The 22,118-nt window shown below is 35.4% G+C and overlaps 1 protein-coding gene across 3 annotated transcripts in view; it reads right to left on the reverse strand.

Moving 5' to 3' along the window:
- Positions 1–3,260: 3,260 nt before the first annotated feature.
- LOC129875926 (protein ENHANCED DOWNY MILDEW 2-like) overlaps positions 3,261–22,118 on the reverse strand; it is a 28,938-nt gene continuing 10,080 nt past the window's right edge. For 2 of the 3 annotated variants that reach the window (XM_055951167.1, XM_055951168.1), the window contains 15 exons: positions 20,740–20,830; positions 20,449–20,539; positions 18,186–18,433; positions 17,984–18,076; positions 17,662–17,894; positions 17,410–17,584; positions 17,115–17,262; positions 16,905–17,006; positions 15,261–15,353; positions 13,163–13,204; positions 6,135–6,245; positions 4,591–4,662; positions 4,393–4,499; positions 4,249–4,312; positions 3,261–4,161 (listed from right to left, as the gene is read on the reverse strand). In XM_055951167.1, coding sequence (XP_055807142.1) covers positions 3,709–4,161; positions 4,249–4,312; positions 4,393–4,499; positions 4,591–4,662; positions 6,135–6,245; positions 13,163–13,204; positions 15,261–15,353; positions 16,905–17,006; positions 17,115–17,262; positions 17,410–17,584; positions 17,662–17,894; positions 17,984–18,076; positions 18,186–18,433; positions 20,449–20,539; positions 20,740–20,830 — 2,123 coding nt within the window. In that variant the 3' untranslated portion in view covers positions 3,261–3,708. Of the gene's footprint in view, positions 4,162–4,248; positions 4,313–4,392; positions 4,500–4,590; positions 4,663–6,134; positions 6,246–13,162; positions 13,205–15,260; positions 15,354–16,904; positions 17,007–17,114; positions 17,263–17,409; positions 17,585–17,661; positions 17,895–17,983; positions 18,077–18,185; positions 18,434–20,440; positions 20,540–20,739; positions 20,831–22,118 lie in introns of all 3 variants that reach the window. The other variant, XM_055951166.1, reaches the window with a different exon arrangement.

Here is a 22,118-nt window from a genome sequence, read left to right on the forward strand (position 1 = left end):
ATATTTCAATTTACATGTCCATTTTTGCAAATCAAGAAAGTTAATTACTACTTCTTTTCCATATTACCCTTGGCCTTGGTACATAAAATAATAGTATCAAATTTAGAATTTCAAAACATCAATGATAAAATTAGTTTACTAAATACACACCTCTAATTAAAATTTTCTTACATGGTGTGTCAAGTCGACAGAATTAAGTAATATAAAATAGATCGAGTAGGAAATTAATGGTAAAACAATAAAAATAACAGTCACTGAAAACATTGTATAATCAAAATTAAAGCCAAATTCAATAAAAAAAAAATTAACCACCAAAAACACAACATACATACGATAGCATATAAGAAAGGCTTACATACAGAACCAATTGGCCTATATGTGTGCCAATATAATGATTCTCATCCCCAAAAAAATAATAAACAATGGTAAAACTAAAGAGCAAAGTTGGACCTTTTGAAAAGCCAATGTCTTCTTGAATTTAAAAATCTAAGTGGAGGCAGTTGAAACGCAATAACAAACTTCAATTTTATTTCGAGATAATAAAGGATTGCTAAGGGGTGGATGGGTGGGTGGGCATGGGGGGAGAAGAAAGAATAATAGAAACAGAAGCAAGAGAAAGAAAGACCTAATTAAATTGATAAAGGAAGTGCCTGTTGATTTTTCTTTAACCGAAGTATCTTTTGAGTTTTGGGTGTCTGTTGAGTTGTTTTGAATCAAAGCGTATTTTGAATTTTTGTTTGATTGGAAAGATATTAATTTAATTGAATAATTGATTTTTTACATTAAAAATGTCAAATAATATAGAAAATAAGAGGAATAACACCGGGCTAAGAATTTTCTTTTATATATATATATAAGATTACTTTTGGGTCAAATGTCTTTTTTTTCCTAATAAATATAGTGTTTCTTTGTTTAATAACACAAGACAAATCATGTTGGGTAATTTCCGAACACTTCGTATTCCATTGTACTTTTGATGACTTTTCTAAGAAAAAATTGCCCAATTAATTCCCTCTAAAAAAAATATAGATTCAACACTTGGGGAAATACTCATTTAACTATTTATCTAATTTTAGAACTTCAAAATTTTAATGTGTTAATTTTTTTTTATTTGAACTATGTAATATATCATATTTGTAAAATCAGTAGCATCAAAATCAAAGTAGGAAACTAACATGCATACTTCTTCTTTTTTAGGTTTAGGAGTCTTCATCTTTGTTGTAAAATTATAGTTCAATAATTTTTTATAATTTTACTATTTCATTTTTTTTAGAAAGAAAATTAATTGAAAGAGAATAATAGCTTGTTTAGTCAAGTTTTTGATAGGCCTAAAGTGCTTATAATTTTCTTTATGAAAGTGAGGTGTTTGACCAAGATTATGAGAAAAAATAAGTTATTTTTTAGAATAGCAGATCAAGTTATTTTTCAAAAGTTTAAAAAATAAATTTTCCCTAAAATTATTTTTGAGAAAATACATTAGAAGCACTTTTTTAAAAATTTGATCAAATATTAATTGTTTCAAAAGTAATTTTCAAATTACTTAGTCCAACACAAACGATTTCTCATCAAAAATACAAATTCTGAAAAACACTTTTGAAAACACAAAACCTCTCAAAATAAATAAATTTTAGAAGCCTACCAAACATGTAATAAATAAACTCCTTATTCTTTGATTTATTTTATAAATTAGTACTTTAATTGGTAATTTGGTATTGATATTTCAAAGGGTATTTACGGACTACTCTACAATAAATAACTTTAAAAACTGATGTCTAAAAAATTCGTATGTAAATAAAGTGTATACATACATTTGAAATTTACTAATAAAAATTAGATTTAATTTAAGTCCAAAACTATTGAAATTTTCTATACATTATAATGCATAAAATAGTTACGATGTTTAAATCTTTTTTCTAAAATTATTATTCAACATTTTAAAACTCATTGTAGTATTGTTTAATAACCAAGAACACACACACACAAATCGCATTTTCCTAAAGGAAAAAATAATTTTTATTGGTACTTTTAATATTTGAAGGAAATCTGAGGGAAAATTAATATTCCCTTCGTTCCAATTTATGTGATATTTTTTTTATTCCGTCTTTAAAAAATGTCACTTTTATATAACTAAAATAACTTAACTTTTAAATTCTCCTTTTACCCTTGATGAGATGATTTATAACCACACAATGCCTAAGATTTGCTTTAGACCACAAATTTCAAAACTTTGTGTGAAGTCGTCCCGTCGTCACTAAATTGAGACGAGGGAAGAAGTACTTAAGAGGAAAAATATGATATAAAAATTTGAATATGAAGATATCATCTAATCTTTAATATTGGTTGAGAAATAGGTGACGAGTTCAAATATAAATCAAAGTTGTGAATGCGGATAACAATTTATTATTAATCACAATTAATAAACGGATGTATTTGAAAAAGCGGTGAGGTAAATAATTAAGACTATCTTATCTTAATTGTACTCATATGACATCTTATAGTAAACTTTGAATTCAAATAAATTGGGTCCAATTAAATTTTTGAAAAATCATCTATGGATCATATATGTTAGTATTCAAATTAATTATATGTCCTTCTTACTATATGGTAAGGAAGAAGCTATGAATTGAATAGCACAACCATGAACTCCGTGATGTGTTCCTCTCTTTTCTTTTTCTTTTTTTCCCTCTAAACAACGATGTCAAATTCTTTATCACTGGAAGACGACTTAGTACTTGAGAAAATTTGGATAGATTTGCTACAAAATGTAAAATATAGCTATCAATGGTAATTTTTGAAAATATACTTATGAATGGTAAATAAGTTTACATCATGTAATTGTTTTATTTTTTGCCATTTTATTTGAGCAGACCAAAGAAATCAGAATATGCCGCTCTCCATATTAATTTCTCATTTTTAGGCTTAACCATCCACTATCTCATAAGAGTTAGCCACAAAAAGGGACCATGCATGTTGCCTTGGCACCACTTTCACTCTGCAAGAACATATATTCAATGGTCTCAGTTTTTGCAAGTCTGCAGAGCAAGTAGATGACCAAATCTACTTGTAATATCATATGCGGATATTTTACTACATAGTAACCTTGCTATAAAAAAAAATGGAAGTTTCAAAGATAAACCCTTATGCCATATTTAGGTAGCTGAGAGGGAGAAGGTCTTGGCTAAGATATGTTAGATTAGTTCAAGTTTAACAGAACAAAAGTTCCCTCTTATCTCAAAATACAGTAATCAACGTAGGTGAAGTGAGATTAAATAAAAATATTCCATTTCTTTAACAATACATGCAAATCTCAGTGTAAAGCAATAAGGTGTATATAGAGCAGATATGGATCAGACTGGTGTCAAAAGAGCTGAGGATGAACTCGCTATGCCACCAAGATTTTAATACTACTTACGAAGGGGATTAAAATGTCTGTCTAATACATGTTAGGTTACCATGGCTTCTGTTCTGTGGACTCCTATAGGCTACACACAGAAATGTAGATATGTACAGCTACCACTATATAAGAATTGTCCCAGGATCACATCCTTACCCTGCAAATTTAGGCTGTCAGATCCTTCATTTTGAGCAACACCAAAAGATAGAACATAAAAGTGCTGAGACATGCTCGAGGATATTAGCACAGAGGCATGAGTGGTAAATATAGAACTGAAGACGAAGGCCTAACATTGAGAAGAGACAATTGATCTTTCAGCGAAGTGGAGAATTCGTTGGAGTTGACAGTTCCATGTCAACGCACAAATCCTCATCTTGCGAAGTTCCATTTTCATCCTTGCCTTCATAGCACATATCCTGCTCAGGAACTCCAAAATGTTGATTTTGATTATATTCAGCATCAATAGAAATCTCAGGGATATCATCCAGCAAACTACTAATGTCACCACAGCTGGTCAGGATGTCGGAAAAGTCACCATAGCAATCATGCGTTTCTTGCATCAAGTAATTTGTGATCCTTGTATTTACTATGTTTCCTTCTGCTTCAGACTTTTGGCTATCCTTTCTAATATGCCCGTGCACCATAGCTATTGCTTTGTGCTTAGCAGTCCAATCAGGGCGACTCCACAGATACAATGGAGGGGACACGATATTCCATTGCTCCATCTGCTGGTTATGCACATTAATTGATCCTGGCAGGTAAAAGGACTGGCATAACAAAAAACTGTCATATAACTCTTGCATTTGTAATAGAAAAATGAGAGATAAAAATCTTAGGTTTTCAATCTTTTGAACCTTGCCAGCCAAGATAACGTCGTCTTCCCAAATTATATCATAAGGATTCTTTCTTTCATCAAGTCTGCAATGGCAGATGATTGATAAATCAAGTGGTAGGCAGAAAATAACTGAACCTGCAGTTGTCATAATATAAATCTTCACCTTTTTGTTTCTTTTGGAACAGTAATAATGAAAAGCTTTGGTCTGAATGTGAGAGCTTTGCTTATAAATTCATTTGCCGCGGAGAAAGGGGGATTCAACCCCATGATCTACTCAAGGCACAAGATAATATGGGTTATTCAAAACAATGTCAAGTCACACCAATGTCAAGTTATTCAAAGCCGAGGGTTTCCAACACACCAATTTGGATCCTTCTGGCAAGTCTCTTAACTCAACAGTCATCCAATCCCTCTTCTCAAAGTTGAAATCATTCTGGAAAGTTATGAAATCTCAAGAAGTCATTCATTAACTTATAAGACACAATTAGACAAGGCACTAAGTTAATACATACAAAGCAAACGATCTGATAAGGGCAATGTGGACTTGAAAGAAATTTAGCAAAAGTGGGAGGAGGGTTTCATATTCATAGTTTGCGTGGGAAGTACACAAGAGAAGACTAAAATAGGTGTACAAATACATTAACTCTATCCCTTCCCTTCCCACTACCTCTCAATCTATCAAAAATTGTCCAAGACAACCTGTTTTTTCTGATAACTTATAGAATGATGGTACATAATGCCCTATTAGTTCAAGCAATAGTTGCAAAATCAGCATAAATATATATAAACAAAAAAGAGTCATATCTATATCAATCTCCAGAAACCAATCAGATGCGTGCTATTGTGAAGTATCAAAGCACACAGATTGTTTAGTTAAACAACAGTCTAAAGACAGAAGCTTAACAACTGGACTGTATTACTCAGTGAGGTGAGAAAAATTGAAGATCTGATGAGTTTAAAATTTAAAACTTGCTCATAATGCTTTCATAAAAGGAATATGTGTGGTAATACTTTCATAACTATATGAAACTACAGACTCTCTGGCATCTCAGATATCGTGAATAACTCATACTAAATAGTGATGTGCTTTTGAGTTTGCTCGATAAACCAAATACTCCCTATATCTTGGTGAGTCGATTGAGCTTTAAATTTTAATCATGACTAATCATAGTCTTTTTCAAGAGTCACAAACTATTTAACCAGATTGAGTTGACTAGGTTAGACGTGGTAAGTTCAGTCCGATTTTAAAGCAATGATCATAACAAGCAAATCTTCTCACTTGATGGAGCATTGTAAGTGGAGATGAACTTAATTGTCAAGGATGGTCTGTTGTCCAATAGTAGAAATAGTTTACTATATTGGTGACCTCTCGTGTCTACGAGGCATTTTCCAAGTGAAATTGGAGGATCTCTCTGTTCAACCCATTTCGTGTCCGACAACACAGACTGAAGCTAGATAATATTCGCAAATGTAGAAACTTCACCATGACCTTAAAGAATAACTCATCCCTCAACTACCCATGATAAAGAAAAGACCATACTACATATTTTCATTCTCTTTCATCATACTAATTACAAGCCATCACGTTTTATTTGTGTAATAATGTACCACATGCTGGTTATCGAGTGCTATGTTGTAACATTTGGTTAATGAACAAATCTTAAAGTATGGTTTGACTGGAGCAAAAAAGACTAGCTAGTTGCTGAATGGTAAAGGGCCCCTACTCAATGAATGATCCAACAACAATCACACAAAACTCTAATTTACTCTGTTTTAACCCCCCCCCCCCCCACCCACCACCACCAAAAAAAAAAAAAAGAATTCCTAGTAGGAATGTGGTTCACCTGTAATTCAGATAATCATAATTCATGAAGGAGCTGATATGATGGTTATGAAATAATTTACCTTTGGTTGTATGAGATCAAAATTTCTGAATTGACATGTTTTCCCCATTCTGTCTAGTTCTTCTTTCATCAAGCAGCTAAAATCATTGGAGCCACAGCAGAAGTCGACTATCTGAACAAGAAATGCCTCAGTGTTCAAGGAAATATGTAAAGCTGCAATCCTTTGAACAAGATTAAGAGAAGGAAGAACAACAACAACATACCCAGTATAGTCCCACAAGTGGGGTCTGGGAAGGTTGTGGTGTAACCAGACCTTACCCCTACCTTTGTGGTGATAGAGAGGTTGTTTCTGATATACCCTTGGAAGAGAAGGAAGAAGAAGAACAAAAAAATCAAAGCAAAAAAGTGCATGACAAGATTGGTTTTTATGAGGTTTGCTGAATGGTAAAGGCACCCGCAGGTAAAATCAAAGGTTCTGAGAACAAATTTCCCCCCAATGTTAGCCCTAAAGAATATTTTATCAATGACAAAATGGAAGGAGTAAAAGAATCTGTTTAACTGAATTTGTAATCTGTCTTGGCAGACAACAATATACGACGAAGTCAACTAGATCAAATCACACAAAGGAGTTGAATCAAGTGGTCTGAGGAATATTTGGGGGAGGAAGCACCACAACTAAAGTTTGATACGATAATAAATACAACAACAACCTAGTGAAATCTCACAACGTGGGATGATAAGATAATAAATAATGAAAATAAATTAGACACGAGAATTTTACGTGGAACCCCTCAAACAGATAGAAGGGAAAAACCACGGGGTAGAAGGATTTTACTATGATAATATGGGAGTACACTGCTCTCAAATATAAGGAGAAAACAACAATAAACACTTCTCTCTTATAAAAGGAACTACTAAAGAGGACAGTCAAAACTATAATATTTATCTTGGTGTATAAGTCTCTTTGTATTCTTACTCTCTCTTTTTCTGAATGAATTAAATGAGGGCACGAGGACCTCTATTTATAGGAGAAACAACAACAATAACAACAACCCAGTGAAATCCCACAACATGGGGTCTGGGGAGGGTAGAATGTACGTAGACCTTACTCCTATCAAGGTAGGACGGCTGTTTCCTGGAGACCCTCGGCTCAGTAAAAGCATAAACACATAAAAAGGTTAGATAAGAATAGGAAATTAAAAGCTTTATGAGAAAAACAACAAACAAATAACGAATAGATAACAAATAAATACCAATAAATAAATACAAATAACAAATAACAAATAACAAAACGCGTAAAAATTTTACGCGTTAATTTTGCTTGCCAAACTTTTTCTGTCAAAAAAAGGCAACAACTTTTTCAAAAGTTGTTGCCAACTTTTGAAAAGGTTGCTTGGACGGTGCCTCCACAATTGACTTTCTTGCATTCTCCCACTTGAAGATTTAATTGAGAATCAATTAAGTCTTCACACCATCCTTTCTACCCAATTATTGCAATGTTATGTTTCTGCAAGGCCAATAGAAGATCGACACCATATAAACTTGTTACCGTTGATTGGCTTCGTAAACATATCTGCTAGGTTGTCATTAGTGTGAATTTTCTGAATATCCACACTGCCTTCTTCCACCTTCTCACGAAAAAAGTGATACTGAACTCATATGTGCTTTGTCCTTGAATGAAATGCCGGATTCTTTGCAAGATGCAAAGCGCCCTAACTGTCACAAAATAGAGCAATCTTCTCTTGTTTGTGCCCGAGCTCCTCCAGTAACATTTGCATCCATATTGCCTCTTTGCTAGCTTGTGTAGCTGCTACATATTATGATTCTATCGTAGATGTAGCCACGATAGATTGCAGTTTTGAAACCCAGCTTACAGCTCCTCCAGCAAGAGTAAACACATAACCTGTGGTGGACTTGCTTTTATCAAGATCACCTGCATAATCTGAACCACATAACCTTTAACAGTAAAGTCTGATCCTCCATAATACACTGCAACATCTGAGGTACCCTTGATATATCTCAGGATCCTCTTAACAGTATTCCAATGCTCTCTACCAGGATTAGCCATGTATCGACTAACCACTTCCACTGCTTATGCAATGTCAGGTCTTGTACATACCATGACGAACATTAAACTTTCCACTGCTGATGCATACGGTACTCAAGACATCTCCATCCTCTCTGCTTCATTGCTAGGACACATACTCGAGGATAACTTGAAATTAATAGAAAGTGGGGTAGAAATTGACTTACAGTCTTGCATCTTGAAGCGTCGCAAGATTTTATTCAAGTAGTTCTTTTGAAAAAGCCAAATCTTCCTATTAATTCTGTCTTAGTGAATTTGCATCCCTAGAATCTTGTTTGCTGGTCCCAAGTCCTTCATTTCAAACTCCCTAGCCAATTGTACCTTTAAATTTGTGAGACGATCATTGTTGGGGCCTGCTACCAACATGTCATCAACATACAACAGCAAAATAATAAAATCGTCATCACCAAATCTCTTGTAATAAACACAAGGATCTGAACTATGTCTGTTGTATCCAAGACCTATAATGAAGGAATCAAATCTCTTATACCAACACCTCGGCGCCTGTTTGAGACCATATAGAGATTTGTTCAACCTGCAAACCAAGTTCTCTTTTCCAAGTTCTTCAAAACCTTCTGGTTGGAGCATGTAAATTTCTTCTTCAAGTTCTACATGAAGAAATGCAGTTTTGACATCTAACTGCTCCAAGTATAAGTCAAATGTAGCACACATCGCCAGGACCACTCGAATTGTTGTGAGTCGAACCACCGGAGAAAATATCTCATTGAAGTCTACACCTTCTTTCTGAGCGAATCCTTTCACCAACAATCTTGCACGATATTTCTCCACTTGATCATTACCATTGTGTTTGACCTTGTAGACCCATTTGTTTCCAATGGCCTTCCTTCCTTGTGGTAATTGAACAAGATCCCATGTTTTATTTTTATGAAGAGCTTCAATTTCTTCTTGCATTGCTGCTATCCAAAGAGATGATTCTTGACCTTTCATAGCCTCTTGAAAAGTTGAAGGCTCTCTATCTTCTGTTAATAAACAGTATGAAACATTGCTCTCCATAGAATAATCTGAGTGCCAAGATGATTCTCTTCTCTCCCTAGTTGACCGTCGAACTTGTAGAGTTTCGATATCAGCTTGCTCTTGTTCTTCGTGCTCTGGTGTTGCTTCAGAAGAAACTGGAACTTCTTTTATTTCTTCAACTTCAACTGTAGTAGTCTCTGATTTTTCTTTCGAAGTGCTACCTTCTTTTGGTTGTATCTTGTTTTCAACAAACACAACATCCCTGCTGATTACCACCTTGCGGGCAGTGGGATCCCACAAGCGATACCCCTTGACTCCATCAGCATACCCTAAGAAAATGCATTCCCTGGATTTTGGATCCAACTTCAATTTTTCTTGGGTATTGTACATAACATAAGCAGGACTTCCGAATATATGTAAGCGAGAATAATCAGCTGGTTTTCCTGTCCACATCTCCATTGGCGTTTTCAGATCAATTGTGGTTGATGGTGATCGATTGATCACATAACAGGCGGTTTTGACTTCTTCTGCCCAGAATGGTTTTTCCAACCCTGCAATTGCTAACAACTCTTGTCCGTTCCAACAAGGTTCTGTTCATCTGCTCTGCTACTCCATTTTGTTGTGGAGTATATGCCACCGTGAACTGCCGTTTAATACCTTCTTGTTTACAGAAGTTATCAAATTCATCACTAGTGTATTCTCCTCCATTATCTGTCCTCAAACACTTGATCTTTTTCTCTGATTCAAGTTCCACCCGCGCTTTGAATTCTTTGAAAATCGGAAAAACATCTGCCTTTCTTTTGATTGGATACACCCAACTTTTCTTGGAGTAATTGTCAATAAATGACACGAAATATTTTGCTCCTCTTAGGGACTTCACCGGTGCTTGCCAGACATCAGAGTGGACCAAATCTAATATTTTCTTGCTTTTAGCAGAGGAACTGCTAAACTTCAGTTTATTTTGCTTACCGATAACACAATGCTCACAAAAAGGTAGTGAAACCTTTTTGAGCCCTGGAAGAAGCTTTTACTCGGCAAGAATCTTCAAACCTCGTTCCGACATATGACCAAGTTTACGATGCCATATCATCGTTGATTCTTCAAATGGACTTGCTGACGCAGTTGATGCTTTTTCTTCTTGGTGTGTTTCACCTTTAAGCACATATAGATTTGCAACAAGTTTTTCTGCTTTTATCACTACAAATGCTCCTTTGGATATTTTCATGACTCTACCATGAGTCTTATATGAACATCCATTATCATCTAATTATCCCAAAGACAATAGATTCTTCCTCGAGTCTTTTACATGTCGTACCTCCTGGATGGTGCATATCGTGCCATCATACATCTTTATTTTGATGGACCCAATACCAATAACATCCAAAGCATGATCGTCTCCCATGAACACAGACCCTCCTGAGATAGGATTATATTGATGGAACCATTCTTTTCGGAAAGTCATGTGCCATGTTGCTCCTGTGTCCATGATCCGGACATCAATGAAACATTTTCTGCCTTCATTATTTGATATTGCTTCACTACATAAAATATCTCCATCATCTAAGGTACTTGCAACATTTCCTTGAGCATTTGATGGCTCAGGGTGTTCACTCTTCTTATTGAACCGACAATCTTTCTTGAAGTGCCCTTTCTTGCCACAGTTGTAACACTTGATATTCTTCTTACTTCTTGATTGAGATCTACCATGATTGTGACTCTTATTGGGGTCACGTTCCGTTGGTCTTCCTCTCACCATCATCAAAGCTCCAGCTTGCTGCGAACTTGCTTGTCTGTCTTCCTTATTTTTGCGCCAATTTTCTTCTTCTAAGACAGTGGCTGCAATTTCATCGAAAACTAGACTGTCTGTATTGTTCATCAGGTTGATGATGAGTTGATCATACGAGTCAGTCAGACTTTGAAGTAGAAGCTCCGCACGTTCAGTCCCCTCTATTTTGCAACCCATTGTTGTAAGTTGCAAAAATAGAGTATTCAATGTATTGATGTGTTCAGTAACTGGCATGTACTCTGCTATTCGAAGAGTATACAATCTTCTTTTTAAGAAGATTTTATTATTTAAAGACTTGACCTCATACAACTCCGTAAGAGTATCCCATATTTCCTTTGCAGTCTGTTTTTCAGCCACACTAGATAACACTTGATCAGCTAGTGCCAAGTGTAGATCAGCAATTTCATTGCTGTCTATGTCGTTCCACTTGCTATCATCAGTGAAGTCTGTGGGTCTGCCTTCAATTGCAGCTAAGCAATTGTCCTTTCTCAATATCGCTTTTATTTTCATTTTCCACAATGAGAAATTAGTCCCATTGAATTTCTCAACATCAAACTTTGTTGTATTTGACATTGTTATTTGCTTCACACCCTTCTAGATCGTTTCTGAATATTTTTGCGAACAATCGTGACAAAATATACCGTCACTAAAATTTACTATTCACGTGAATAGTACTTTTCACTGAATTTTACTATTCACGAAAATTTACTATTCACATATAGTACCTTCGCATAAAATAGACAGAATAATCGAGGGCTCTGATACCACTGTTGGGGGGAGAAAGCACCACAACTAAAGTTTGATATGATAATAAATAATGAAAATAAATTAGACATGAGAATTTTACGTGGAAACCCCTCAAACAGATAGAAGGGAAAAACCACGGGGTAGAAGAATTTTCCTATGATAATATGGGAGTACACTGCTTTCAAATATAAGGAGAAAACAACAATAAACACTTTTCTCTTATAAAAGGAACTACTAAAGAGGACACTCAAGACTATAATATTTATCTTAGTGTATAAGTCTCTTTGTATTCTTACTCTCTCTTTTTCTGAATGAATTAAATGAGGGCACGAGACCTCTATTTATAGGAGAAACAAAACGCATAAAAATTTTACGCGTTAATTTTGCTTGCCAAACTTTTTCTGTCAAAAAGGAGCAACAAGCAACTTTTGAAAAGGTTGCTTGGACGGTGTCTCCACAATTGACTTTCTTGCAAGGAGAAGTGCTAAATGGAGACAAAAAGTGGTGGCCCGAATAAGGAAAATGCAAGACTCTTTCAAGATCATTACTCAAGTTGACAAGGGAAAGAAAAAAGCAGTACAGTTCAGAAGAAATTCAAGAAAGTTGACGTATTTGATGAGAAAGCGTTAAGTTCCAACAAAAGGAGAAAATTTGAAGGATTTTCCCAGTAACCAAGAAGTATGCCGTCGCCAAAAGGAGATTAATTAGGAGTATAAAAAGCTGCACGCAGATAACAGACTATTACGAAGACTTTAAAGTACCTAGCAAGAGCATTTATGATCTGCCGGAGGTCAGAATGTTGGATCCATGGAGAAATGTGGAGACACTAATACACGGAGAGAATAAAATTACTTTCCTTAGTCTGCAAATACTCAAAAACACATTGACTGAAGCTTGTAGTAGACAATCAATTCTCTGGTTTGAAAAAGAGTGAAAGGAGTAAAGAGGAAAGATACTGTATGGGACAAATCTTCAGTGGTGAGCGAGTGAACAACCATCAATGCAGTCGTGTTAGGTGAGTGAAAGGAAAACCAACTATATAATCGTTCATTCTAATCAACGTTCACGGTGATTGGTGAAAACCATTGATTGCTTATAATCGAGAAAAACAAGTGAAGTACCTTGGAAGTCGAGGGAACTGGATGCAAGCTTAGCCTTTGGAAGACCAGCATAAGAATTCTAATGTGTTCTTTGATATTTTAAGCATTCATTTCTTTGTTCAGTTATTTGTCATCTGATATTGCATGAAATCAAAATATCTTATTGGCTTAAACTTTTATCATTTCATCATAAAGCTTACAAGTACATACTGATTTTTACAAGAATTAGGCGACTGAATTTTGAAAGTTCAGAAATTATCTTTAAGTCGAACAAAAATACAATTTACACCCCCACCCCAAAAGCAAAAAAGAAAAGATAGGCAGGTTATGATGCTAATACAAGAAGAGAGGAGACTACAAGGAAATAAAGAAGCAAACTTATAAGGACTTTTTACCGTGTCACCATCCTGCACATACCATCTTAGTCTATCAACCACCTGTATACAGAAAGGCATGCTATAGTTCAGCCTCTAGTTTGCATTAAAAACACATAATAAGTCTGATACCATTAATCACCACGAGCAACAAAAAACAGTGGGCGGAATAATGTCATGTATTGAAGTGAAAAATACAAGTAGGTTATATATTAGAATATAACGTAGGCATTTGGAAAAATTTGGTTGAAGTAGAAAAGGAGTATTTGGAAGTTGAAGTTGTGTTTGGACATGAACTTTATCTCACAAAGTATGTGAAAGTCGAAGATTTGTAAATGGAAACCATTATTTCACTTGAACTACTTCTTAAACTAGTATTTTAATACTACACCAGTACTTCCAAACACCAAAATTCATTACATTCAAATACTGATGGTCAAACAAGTATTTGCATTATGATATGTTTCATCAACTTGAATGATCAGTTAGTAGCATATATTCTCACAAAACCGGTTTGCAGCTGTAGAATTGAGTAAATGTGTATCAAGTTAGGAGCATGCATTTTATACATCCCAACTTGAGAGGGAGTATTAAGAATTTTAATGTACATTTTATACCAATTTTATCAAAAGCGAAAAGTGCAAAACAGCACTAAGGTCTGTTGGGGCTTTAAGCACAAAGAGCAAATAAAGTGTGGGCTCTAACGAAAAACGGCACAATTAGAAAGGAAAAAAAAACAAATATATAGTATATGTTTAGCCAAGACTAATAAATATTAGCATGAATAACAAATATATGGACAAAGAAATTTAAATATTTTTACAATAAAGTGAAATACCCATTGTTTAGTGTGACCTCTTCAGGAAAGGCTCGTTTGCTAAGGAAATATGTCTTAAAACCTTAATGCAACATTGAAGAAGGTGAAGCGCTCAACATATTTTGAGCCTCGCTTCCGAGCTTAAGCACGCTTTTGACAACACCATTTTATACATCCCAACTTGAGAGGGAGTATTAAGAATGTTAATGTTTGGAACATGTAAATATGTTAAGTGATCATTCCTTGTATTTGGAAATGGTTTACAATCCTTGTAAGAGTGTAAATTAGGAATAGGAATTATTCTCCTTTCCTTTTTTGGATTACTTGTAACCACTACATAAGTTCTAACTTGCTTGAGGGAATAATTAAGCTATTCATTCCCCAATATCTCTTCTTTCTCTTTTCTTTACAGAAAGACTCCTAATTATCACGACATAATCATTACATATTCCACAACATTCTTAATGGCTTGCTTGGCCATCAAATAATTATTTCAGTATTTCAGATATTGAAAAATACTTGCAATTAATGGTTTGGCCATGAAATTTTGGGTTTCAAGTGAAAAATTATTTTAACTTCAACCAAAAATATCATTTGAACTTCAAGTGAAATATTGAAATAGCAGTCTGAATGAGTATTTCAAGCGTAACTTTTCAAATCTTCAACTTGCCAACCAAGTACATGTCCAAACGTGACTTCGACAAACCATTTTCCAACTCCAAATCCTATTTTTCAACTTCAACTCAAATATTGTGCAAAGCCATACTTAATAGCTCTCTTGAGCTTCAGCAAAGACATAATCATCAATAATATTCTATTACAATATTCCGAATGATTATCTTGACTTTTATCTAGGCTTAGCCAAATAAGAAAGTGTTTGAAATTTGTTATTGTAACTTCTACATCATATTCTGAAATTATACAGCTCTATTTACTTTCAGAAAGCACTCCTGGTGACCCTTGTTTTCCTTTTTTTGGGTGAATCTTGTTAAAAAAACTGAAAACATCCATGCAAAACTCCAGGGTATTAATTTGTTTCCTCACATAGAATGTTTCTGGGGGAAGTTTTAACCTTGCATCGAATAGAAAAGCTATGAAGATGGAAGACAGGGTTTACTAGTACACCGGCTTTATTGAGTTTGTTTTAAAGTTGCATCGATTAGAAAAACCATGAACATGGAAGACAGGGTTTACTAGTGCAATGCAGCTATATTATCACTCCCACTGAAATGCACGATACAACAACAACAACACCGATTGAAATACAAGATATAATAAATAAAATGCAAAAACAGGGCATACCTCCTTCAGTTTGTCCACCTTCGTGAAGTGGCGACCAAAAGATGTATAGCGCATCCCATTAAGAAAAGGGGCAAGATAAGATCCTAGCTTCTTCTGTAACATACAAGACAGAAAATGAATATTTGCAAGTCATTTATCAGATAGTCAATCAAAAACAACCATGAAAGGCTCCAATACAGCTTAACAATTCGAAATGATTAGCAAGTCATTTGACAGAGATCAAAATGCTTAAGATATCTCAGTCACTTCTTGAGTAGAAAGCAAAGATCCATATACTGCAGAAACTTCCAGTATCCATAATTGAGAAGGTATGCGTCTTGATTTTCACATATATGGTCATATTCCATACGTAAAGCAATAGAAGCAAAAGGAATCACCAATTACACCCCTCCAGTAAAAAAAAATCTTCTTGCAATCAGTCAACCAGAGAAGATTTTTAAGCTGTATTTACCAACTATTCCAGGAAGAAGTAAGAGTCTCCAGTACAGAAAGGACAACCATATCTTTGTGTAGGAACAGGCTATTGACACTGAGATATATGTCTTACATTTTGTATTATGTAAGACGACGCGAGATTTTGAGAACATCAAGGTGAACGAAATAAACATTTCCCAAAAAAGAAAAAAAATTAACATTTCCATACTATTACAAAGCTGATGGTGCCAATTCTCCAAATGCTGTCATACAAAGCCTCTTCTTCTCACAATAATTAACAACATTTGTCGAACTAAAAAAACTTAATTGTTGTAATGTACAACTTATTGTGATGCAATGCATGAAAGTTCAGAAGACTACCTTCAAGTGCACAAATTATTTGCCTAGTCTTTAGCAAGAAACGATCTAGAGAAATTTAAAAAGTGCATAAGAAAGAAGAGCTAGGGACTCTTTTCCACAAGCTAATAAAGGAATTGGTTTTCAAGCATGCATTGATGCAGGAACTTCCAACAGATGAGGCAGATTTTCGGTTTAATTTTTGGACTAGGTATAGACCATCAAAGGGTGTTATTATATTCTTGCACAAGAAATTTATGTTATCATGGAAACAGTTAACCCAAAGTTATGACTGCATCTTGTTTAATCACACGTGGGAACTTGTAGAAATGCATTAGAATTCTGTTGGTGCAAGTACTAAGTTCAATAATATAATATACTCTTACAACTAATAACACCATCCAAGCAAGATAAACATCTCAGCTGTTGGTTAAAAAGAAGTAACAGAGGTACTACGTTTCTATTGATATAGTTCATTTAGCTCCAACCAGAGGATGTCACTAATATGAACCAACTCTTTTGTCAAGTATTTTTCATGGGTTAACACTTCCAAAGAGAACTAGGGCCTTGTTAAAATTTTCTTGGGCTTGATTTTAAACCCTAAAAGTTCTTTCCCTATCCTTTCTTTCTGTTCCCAGTATATATGATATGTCATATCGACACTCCTCTTCCTTTCAGAATTGTTGGACATGACATGCACTCCCTATGTATCACCCACCAAGGGAACTTACTGCACCACATAGCGTAAATCTATGGAGCAAGAAACTCGTCAACAAATTAAATCAGAAAATAATACATCATGTCATGAGCAAGAATGTAGCTATATAAAGCCTTTGTTCATATGTAAGAACATTTTAGGTCTTGTGGAGCAACCTTCCATCTGAAAATCTGACTTAGAATTTCTGGTTCACAGACAGCTTTGGCATCTTCAATGCTGCATCCTTCGTCTAGTTTCTTCAAGGCTACTTGAATAGCCTGATCCAGAACATAAAGAGGAAAGATTTTCTATAAGAGGAAACTGCAGAAGAAATTAGAAGAAAATTAATGGGTACATTCTCTTCATTGTTGAACTAGTTGATATACCTTCACGGAACACTGCACTTTTCCCAAGGTAATGGCCTTGTCTGTGAAAAACTTTCGGGAGTTACTATCGATACATTTCCGGTATTGCTCGTTCACAAATTCCTCCACATTAAACGAAGAGGTGGAATTTTTTATCAAAGTCATCATTCTGCAAACCAAGTATCAAATGCAAAGTAAACAGGTTAACCAAATGCATTTAAAATCCATTAAAATTTCTATCATGGATGGAATATATAACTTGAAACTAAGGGAAGGATGATTCCACTTTAAGAACGTGATGAAGTCCATTGAGCACCTCTTTTTCATTTCATTATCTGCCAATTGCTGTGAAATGCTGTCCTTCTTCATCACAGGCATAATTGGTCGGACATTCACTGTCTTGCCACTAACAGTACTTTGTGGGGCGCAGGCCAACTTTGGTGGCGCCTTCGATTTGCCTCTTTCCTGTGTTGGAGGTTTCAATTGTTTTCCTGACATAGATGTAAATCTTTAATAGACTTAATAGCTTTGACCAATTATAGAACAAGAAGTACAAGCAATTTTGCACCTTTTCCATAAGAATCACCAAGTTCAGTAGCATTATGCCTCGCCTCCAAAGGCCTTTTCATGTTCAGGAAGTTTGTTTCAGTGAGAGAACCAAGAACCTTATTCCTTCGTGAGAGCATCCTCACAGGTCCAGATGGAAGTCCTGAAGATTGTGAGTTTGCTTTCCCATCAATATGAGGAAACAGAATATGGTCCCTTTTTGGAGTCCCAATTTTAGGAATGATCTTGTGGTCCCTGGGAAAGAGGTAGGTTTTGGTAATTCTTTTAACAGAAATTAAGAACATGAATGGTTCATGACTCCTGAAGTTGCAGATGATACTTACATACAGTATATCAAGATACGACTGGGCAAAAGATCATTCCAAGCCCTTTTCTGGATGTTTTTGTCATAATAGGAGGGCTCAAAAGAAATGCATCTTAGAAAAATCAACAAGAAAACACAAAACATAAGATGCCAATACTTCTTTGTCCTTTAATATTATTTAATCAAACCACTCAAAATTAAGACAATAGGATTAAGGAAACCTTGGTAAGCATCTGCGGTGATATGCCTTTGGACAGCGTCTACAAATTGCAAATTGCAACTCATATTCCTTCTTATCCTCCCCTTGCTTGCAGATGGAACATTTATGAGCAGGGCAAGTAAATGATTCTCCAGATACAATTTTCTTCTGCAGCTCCAAAGCTCGACATTTATCACCCGGATAAAGTAACTCTGAGACGCATTTAGGATGAAAGAAGTGTCCACAAGTTGCAGAAATGCAAGGGAAGACCTTTGGGATATTGTGCAAATAAAGCATAGGTGAGCAATTTGGATATCAAAATAGAATAACAGTGAGGTGAAGATATGGAAGATATGTAGAAGAAACATATATTAGTATCTCCAGTATTATCTAATTTCCAATTCGTCCATATTCTGGGAATCAGAAATGCTCTGGTTAAACTGCAGAAATCCAAACCATCTTCCAAGTCTCTTCATTTGAGCTAAACACAAAACAGCTAGGCAGAAGATTAATCATATTCTATTATATGACAAAAATTACTTGCATTGTTCCAGAATGTAGCAAGTGTTACCATTTTCATGCTAGGACTATCCAGTGGTGAGAAATAGAAGATAGACGTACTCTGATGTGCCAACCTGCTTTAATCCTAACATACTCCTACCCATCTTTCCCAACCAATTTCTCTCTTGGTTTTCTGCATTTAAGAACAAAGTGGTTTCCTGCATTTCTTTAACCGCAGTCCAATCTAGTTTCTATCTCTCCTCATAAGAGAACCATTTTTTCCTTAAACCTGATAAATTATTCCCTTCAATCATCCCTCCAGCCTATATAATAATTACTCCTTCTACAGTTCTACTCAAAGTGAGGCCCTAAAACTGAAGTGGCTGCGGAAATATGCTCAAGAATCACAATCTTTGTGAGTGATGTGATCAGAATGAAGTATGGGGTGATGGATGCTTGGGTTACCAAGGAGGCAAACAATCCTTATGGTGTAACTGTCTGGAGATCCACAAGAAAGTGGTGGACTATTTTAAAGAACCATACTGTCATTAAAGTGCGTGATGGCAACAAAACTGCCTTCTGGAAAGACCGATGGTTAGGCAACAGAAGTTTTTTAAAGATATTTCCATACATGTTTGATTTAGCTCAACAACATGACAGAACTGCGGCTGACATGTGGTCTCCTCAAGTTTGGGATTTCATTTTCAGAAGAAGCTTGAATGACTGGGAAATCCGACGACTGGTTGAGCTCTTTAAAACACTTGAAACTTTCCAAACTTTCCAAGGGCTAAAAGATGGGATGGATGGACTATGGTGGAATGGACACAGCAAAGGGATTTACAAAGTGAGTTCAGGGTACAGTATTCTTAACATGACCTTTCCACAGACCACCAAGTGGCCATGGAAAAAAGTCTGGAAAGCCAGAACACCTCTGAAGGTGGCATGCTTCTCATGGCTGCTAGCGAAGGAGGTTGTAAACTTGAGAGAGAAATATCATCTTAGTCACACACTGCTGTTTAAGTAGAGAGGCAGCTGAGACAGTTGGCCATTTGTTTTTGCACTGCAGAATTGCTGACCAACTATGGAAGATTTTCATCAATCTTAGAGGCATACATTGGACAATGCCTAGCAAGATTGTTGACAATTTCTCTAGTTGGGAGGAAGCTGGGATTGAAGAAAAGAACAGGAGCTACTGGATATTTGGCGGACTATTTGGAAGGAGAGGAATGCCAGGTGTTTTGGAGACAGAAGTAGAACATTACAGAAGATTAAAACAGACTGTATTTTGTTATTATGTTTTTGGCGTACAAAGAGTACCCCCGTAGATGCAGAAGCTATACTAGAAGTTTTAGAATCTTGCTAGAATTGAGGAGTTTTTTCTGTTTTAACTGCTTAATTTTTGAGGGGTTTTCAGTATTACCTAAGTACTGGTCTATAGTACAAAGTGTTGCCTTTTCAAAATAAGAAAAAAGGGACAGAACTTACAACATAGATTTGTGAAATTTTATCTTCAAGTCAACAACACAACAACAACAACAATAACATACCCAGTGAAATCCCACTAAGTGGGGTCTAGGGAGAGTAGAGTCTACGCAGACCTTACCACTACCTCGAAAGACAGAGAAGCTCAAGTGCATCAAACTCAAGTACAAGAAGAAGAAAACAATAACAGGTAAAAGAATTATCTTCAAATCAAAGAAGAAAATTAGAAATTTCGGCATTTTGTCGATTCTACCCTTAAGATTTTCATGTGTATAAAGGACAAGAAATTCAAACCTCCGCACCAGTTGTTTTGTCAGAAGATCCCAACAAGCCACAAGCAAAACATTGATGTCGTTGATATTGGCAATTTTTGCACAAGAAGGTCTGGATTGCCTGTGAAACAGCCATATGTTAAAACTTCCATCTTATTGTTAAAGGGAAGCCACATGCTGAAACTTTACAAACAACCATATGCTGAAAACTTTAACCACTTCCGAGTGCAGTTAGATAAACCCTTAAATGATGCCAAATATAGAAAGAAGCAGCAAAATTTTGATAAACCAGGACAAGGAACAAAAAATTCAGACTCCTACTTGGTGATTTCTGTAAGAAAGAGATTCACAAAGAGATTCAGCTCCAGATTCCACGGTCGGATGGAAAGATCGTATGCAGCGGCCTTCACAACTGACATACAGCATACAGACAGACCACACATTAAAGCAGTACGACATTCTGCAAATCATTGAAGGACAAATACCATAATTTTTCACAAACATCTTAGGATTAAAATCACACAAATGAATGAAGGTAAATCCATGGCAAAATGCTATACAAAAAAGGATTTATACAATCCAAAGGCAGCAACAAAAAAGATGATGCCTTTTAAAAGAGTTCAATGCTGATCTCTTCTATTAGCCTCTTTTTCCTCTAGCATCTTTAAGCTTCAGACAGGAGCCAGATGATTTAGTCCAACATAAAGTCTAGTTACTTGTGTTATGATCTCAGTTCTTTAGATCAGAACAGCTTACTTCTGAGAGACTTTCGGACTCGGGTGCGGGTGTCCGACACGGGTGCGGATCTAGAGGTCAAAATCCTTCGTGATCTAAATTTTAAAATTTGGTGGTATGGATCCAGGTATGGATAACGGTGTGGGATTTGGCTAAATATAATTCAAGTATTAAAAGTAGAGTAATAAAAATATGTCTAAAATATGGTGGACTATTTGGAAGGAAAGCACAATTTTTTGACAGAAAGTTTGAATATATAATTATTAGTAAGTACAAATACATCCCCTTACTGTTTTTTTGGTGTAACGTGACTATTGCAAATGATATAGAGGTCATGATAGGCTTCTTAAGTTTACTGTGTAACATGACTATTGCAAATGATATATAGGTAATGATAGGCTTCTTAAGTTCATTGCACATTCAACAATGATATTGACATGTAAATATTTTTAAAGCACCTTCTGATGCGGACCTTTAAATACAAATATCTTTTAATAATAAAAAAAACATATGCCTAAATTATGAATTCACGAAGATTTTGTTTTGATTTCAGAAATCGTTGTATATTTCTTGAATTTCTCAATCGATTTTGGTCAAAGTACCCAAAATCGATTGACCATATCCGTTACGGATCCCACACCCATATTGTGTCGACACAGATGCGGCATCGAAAGTGAAGAGTCCGCGCTACTTAGCTCTGAGAATGAACTGACAGGACAAATATCAATTTCTCTTCATATTTCTTGGGTGGAGGGGAAGGGAAGTATAGTGGAGGCTAGGGATCAAAGACTTGAAGAACTACGATTAGGAATTATGTTCCATGGAATTCAATTGGGACTAATAACTTCCCATTTAAATTCTTTTTGAGGGTGGGGCTGTGAATATTGGAAAAAAGTTAGATGTTTGGTGGAATGAACCCAGCCCTATGTGTAGAGTGGAATTTTAACCACTAAATCAATTTTTTA

This window comes from Solanum dulcamara, chromosome 12 (assembly GCF_947179165.1).
Source record: "Solanum dulcamara chromosome 12, daSolDulc1.2, whole genome shotgun sequence".
Lineage (NCBI taxonomy): Eukaryota > Viridiplantae > Streptophyta > Magnoliopsida > Solanales > Solanaceae > Solanum > Solanum dulcamara.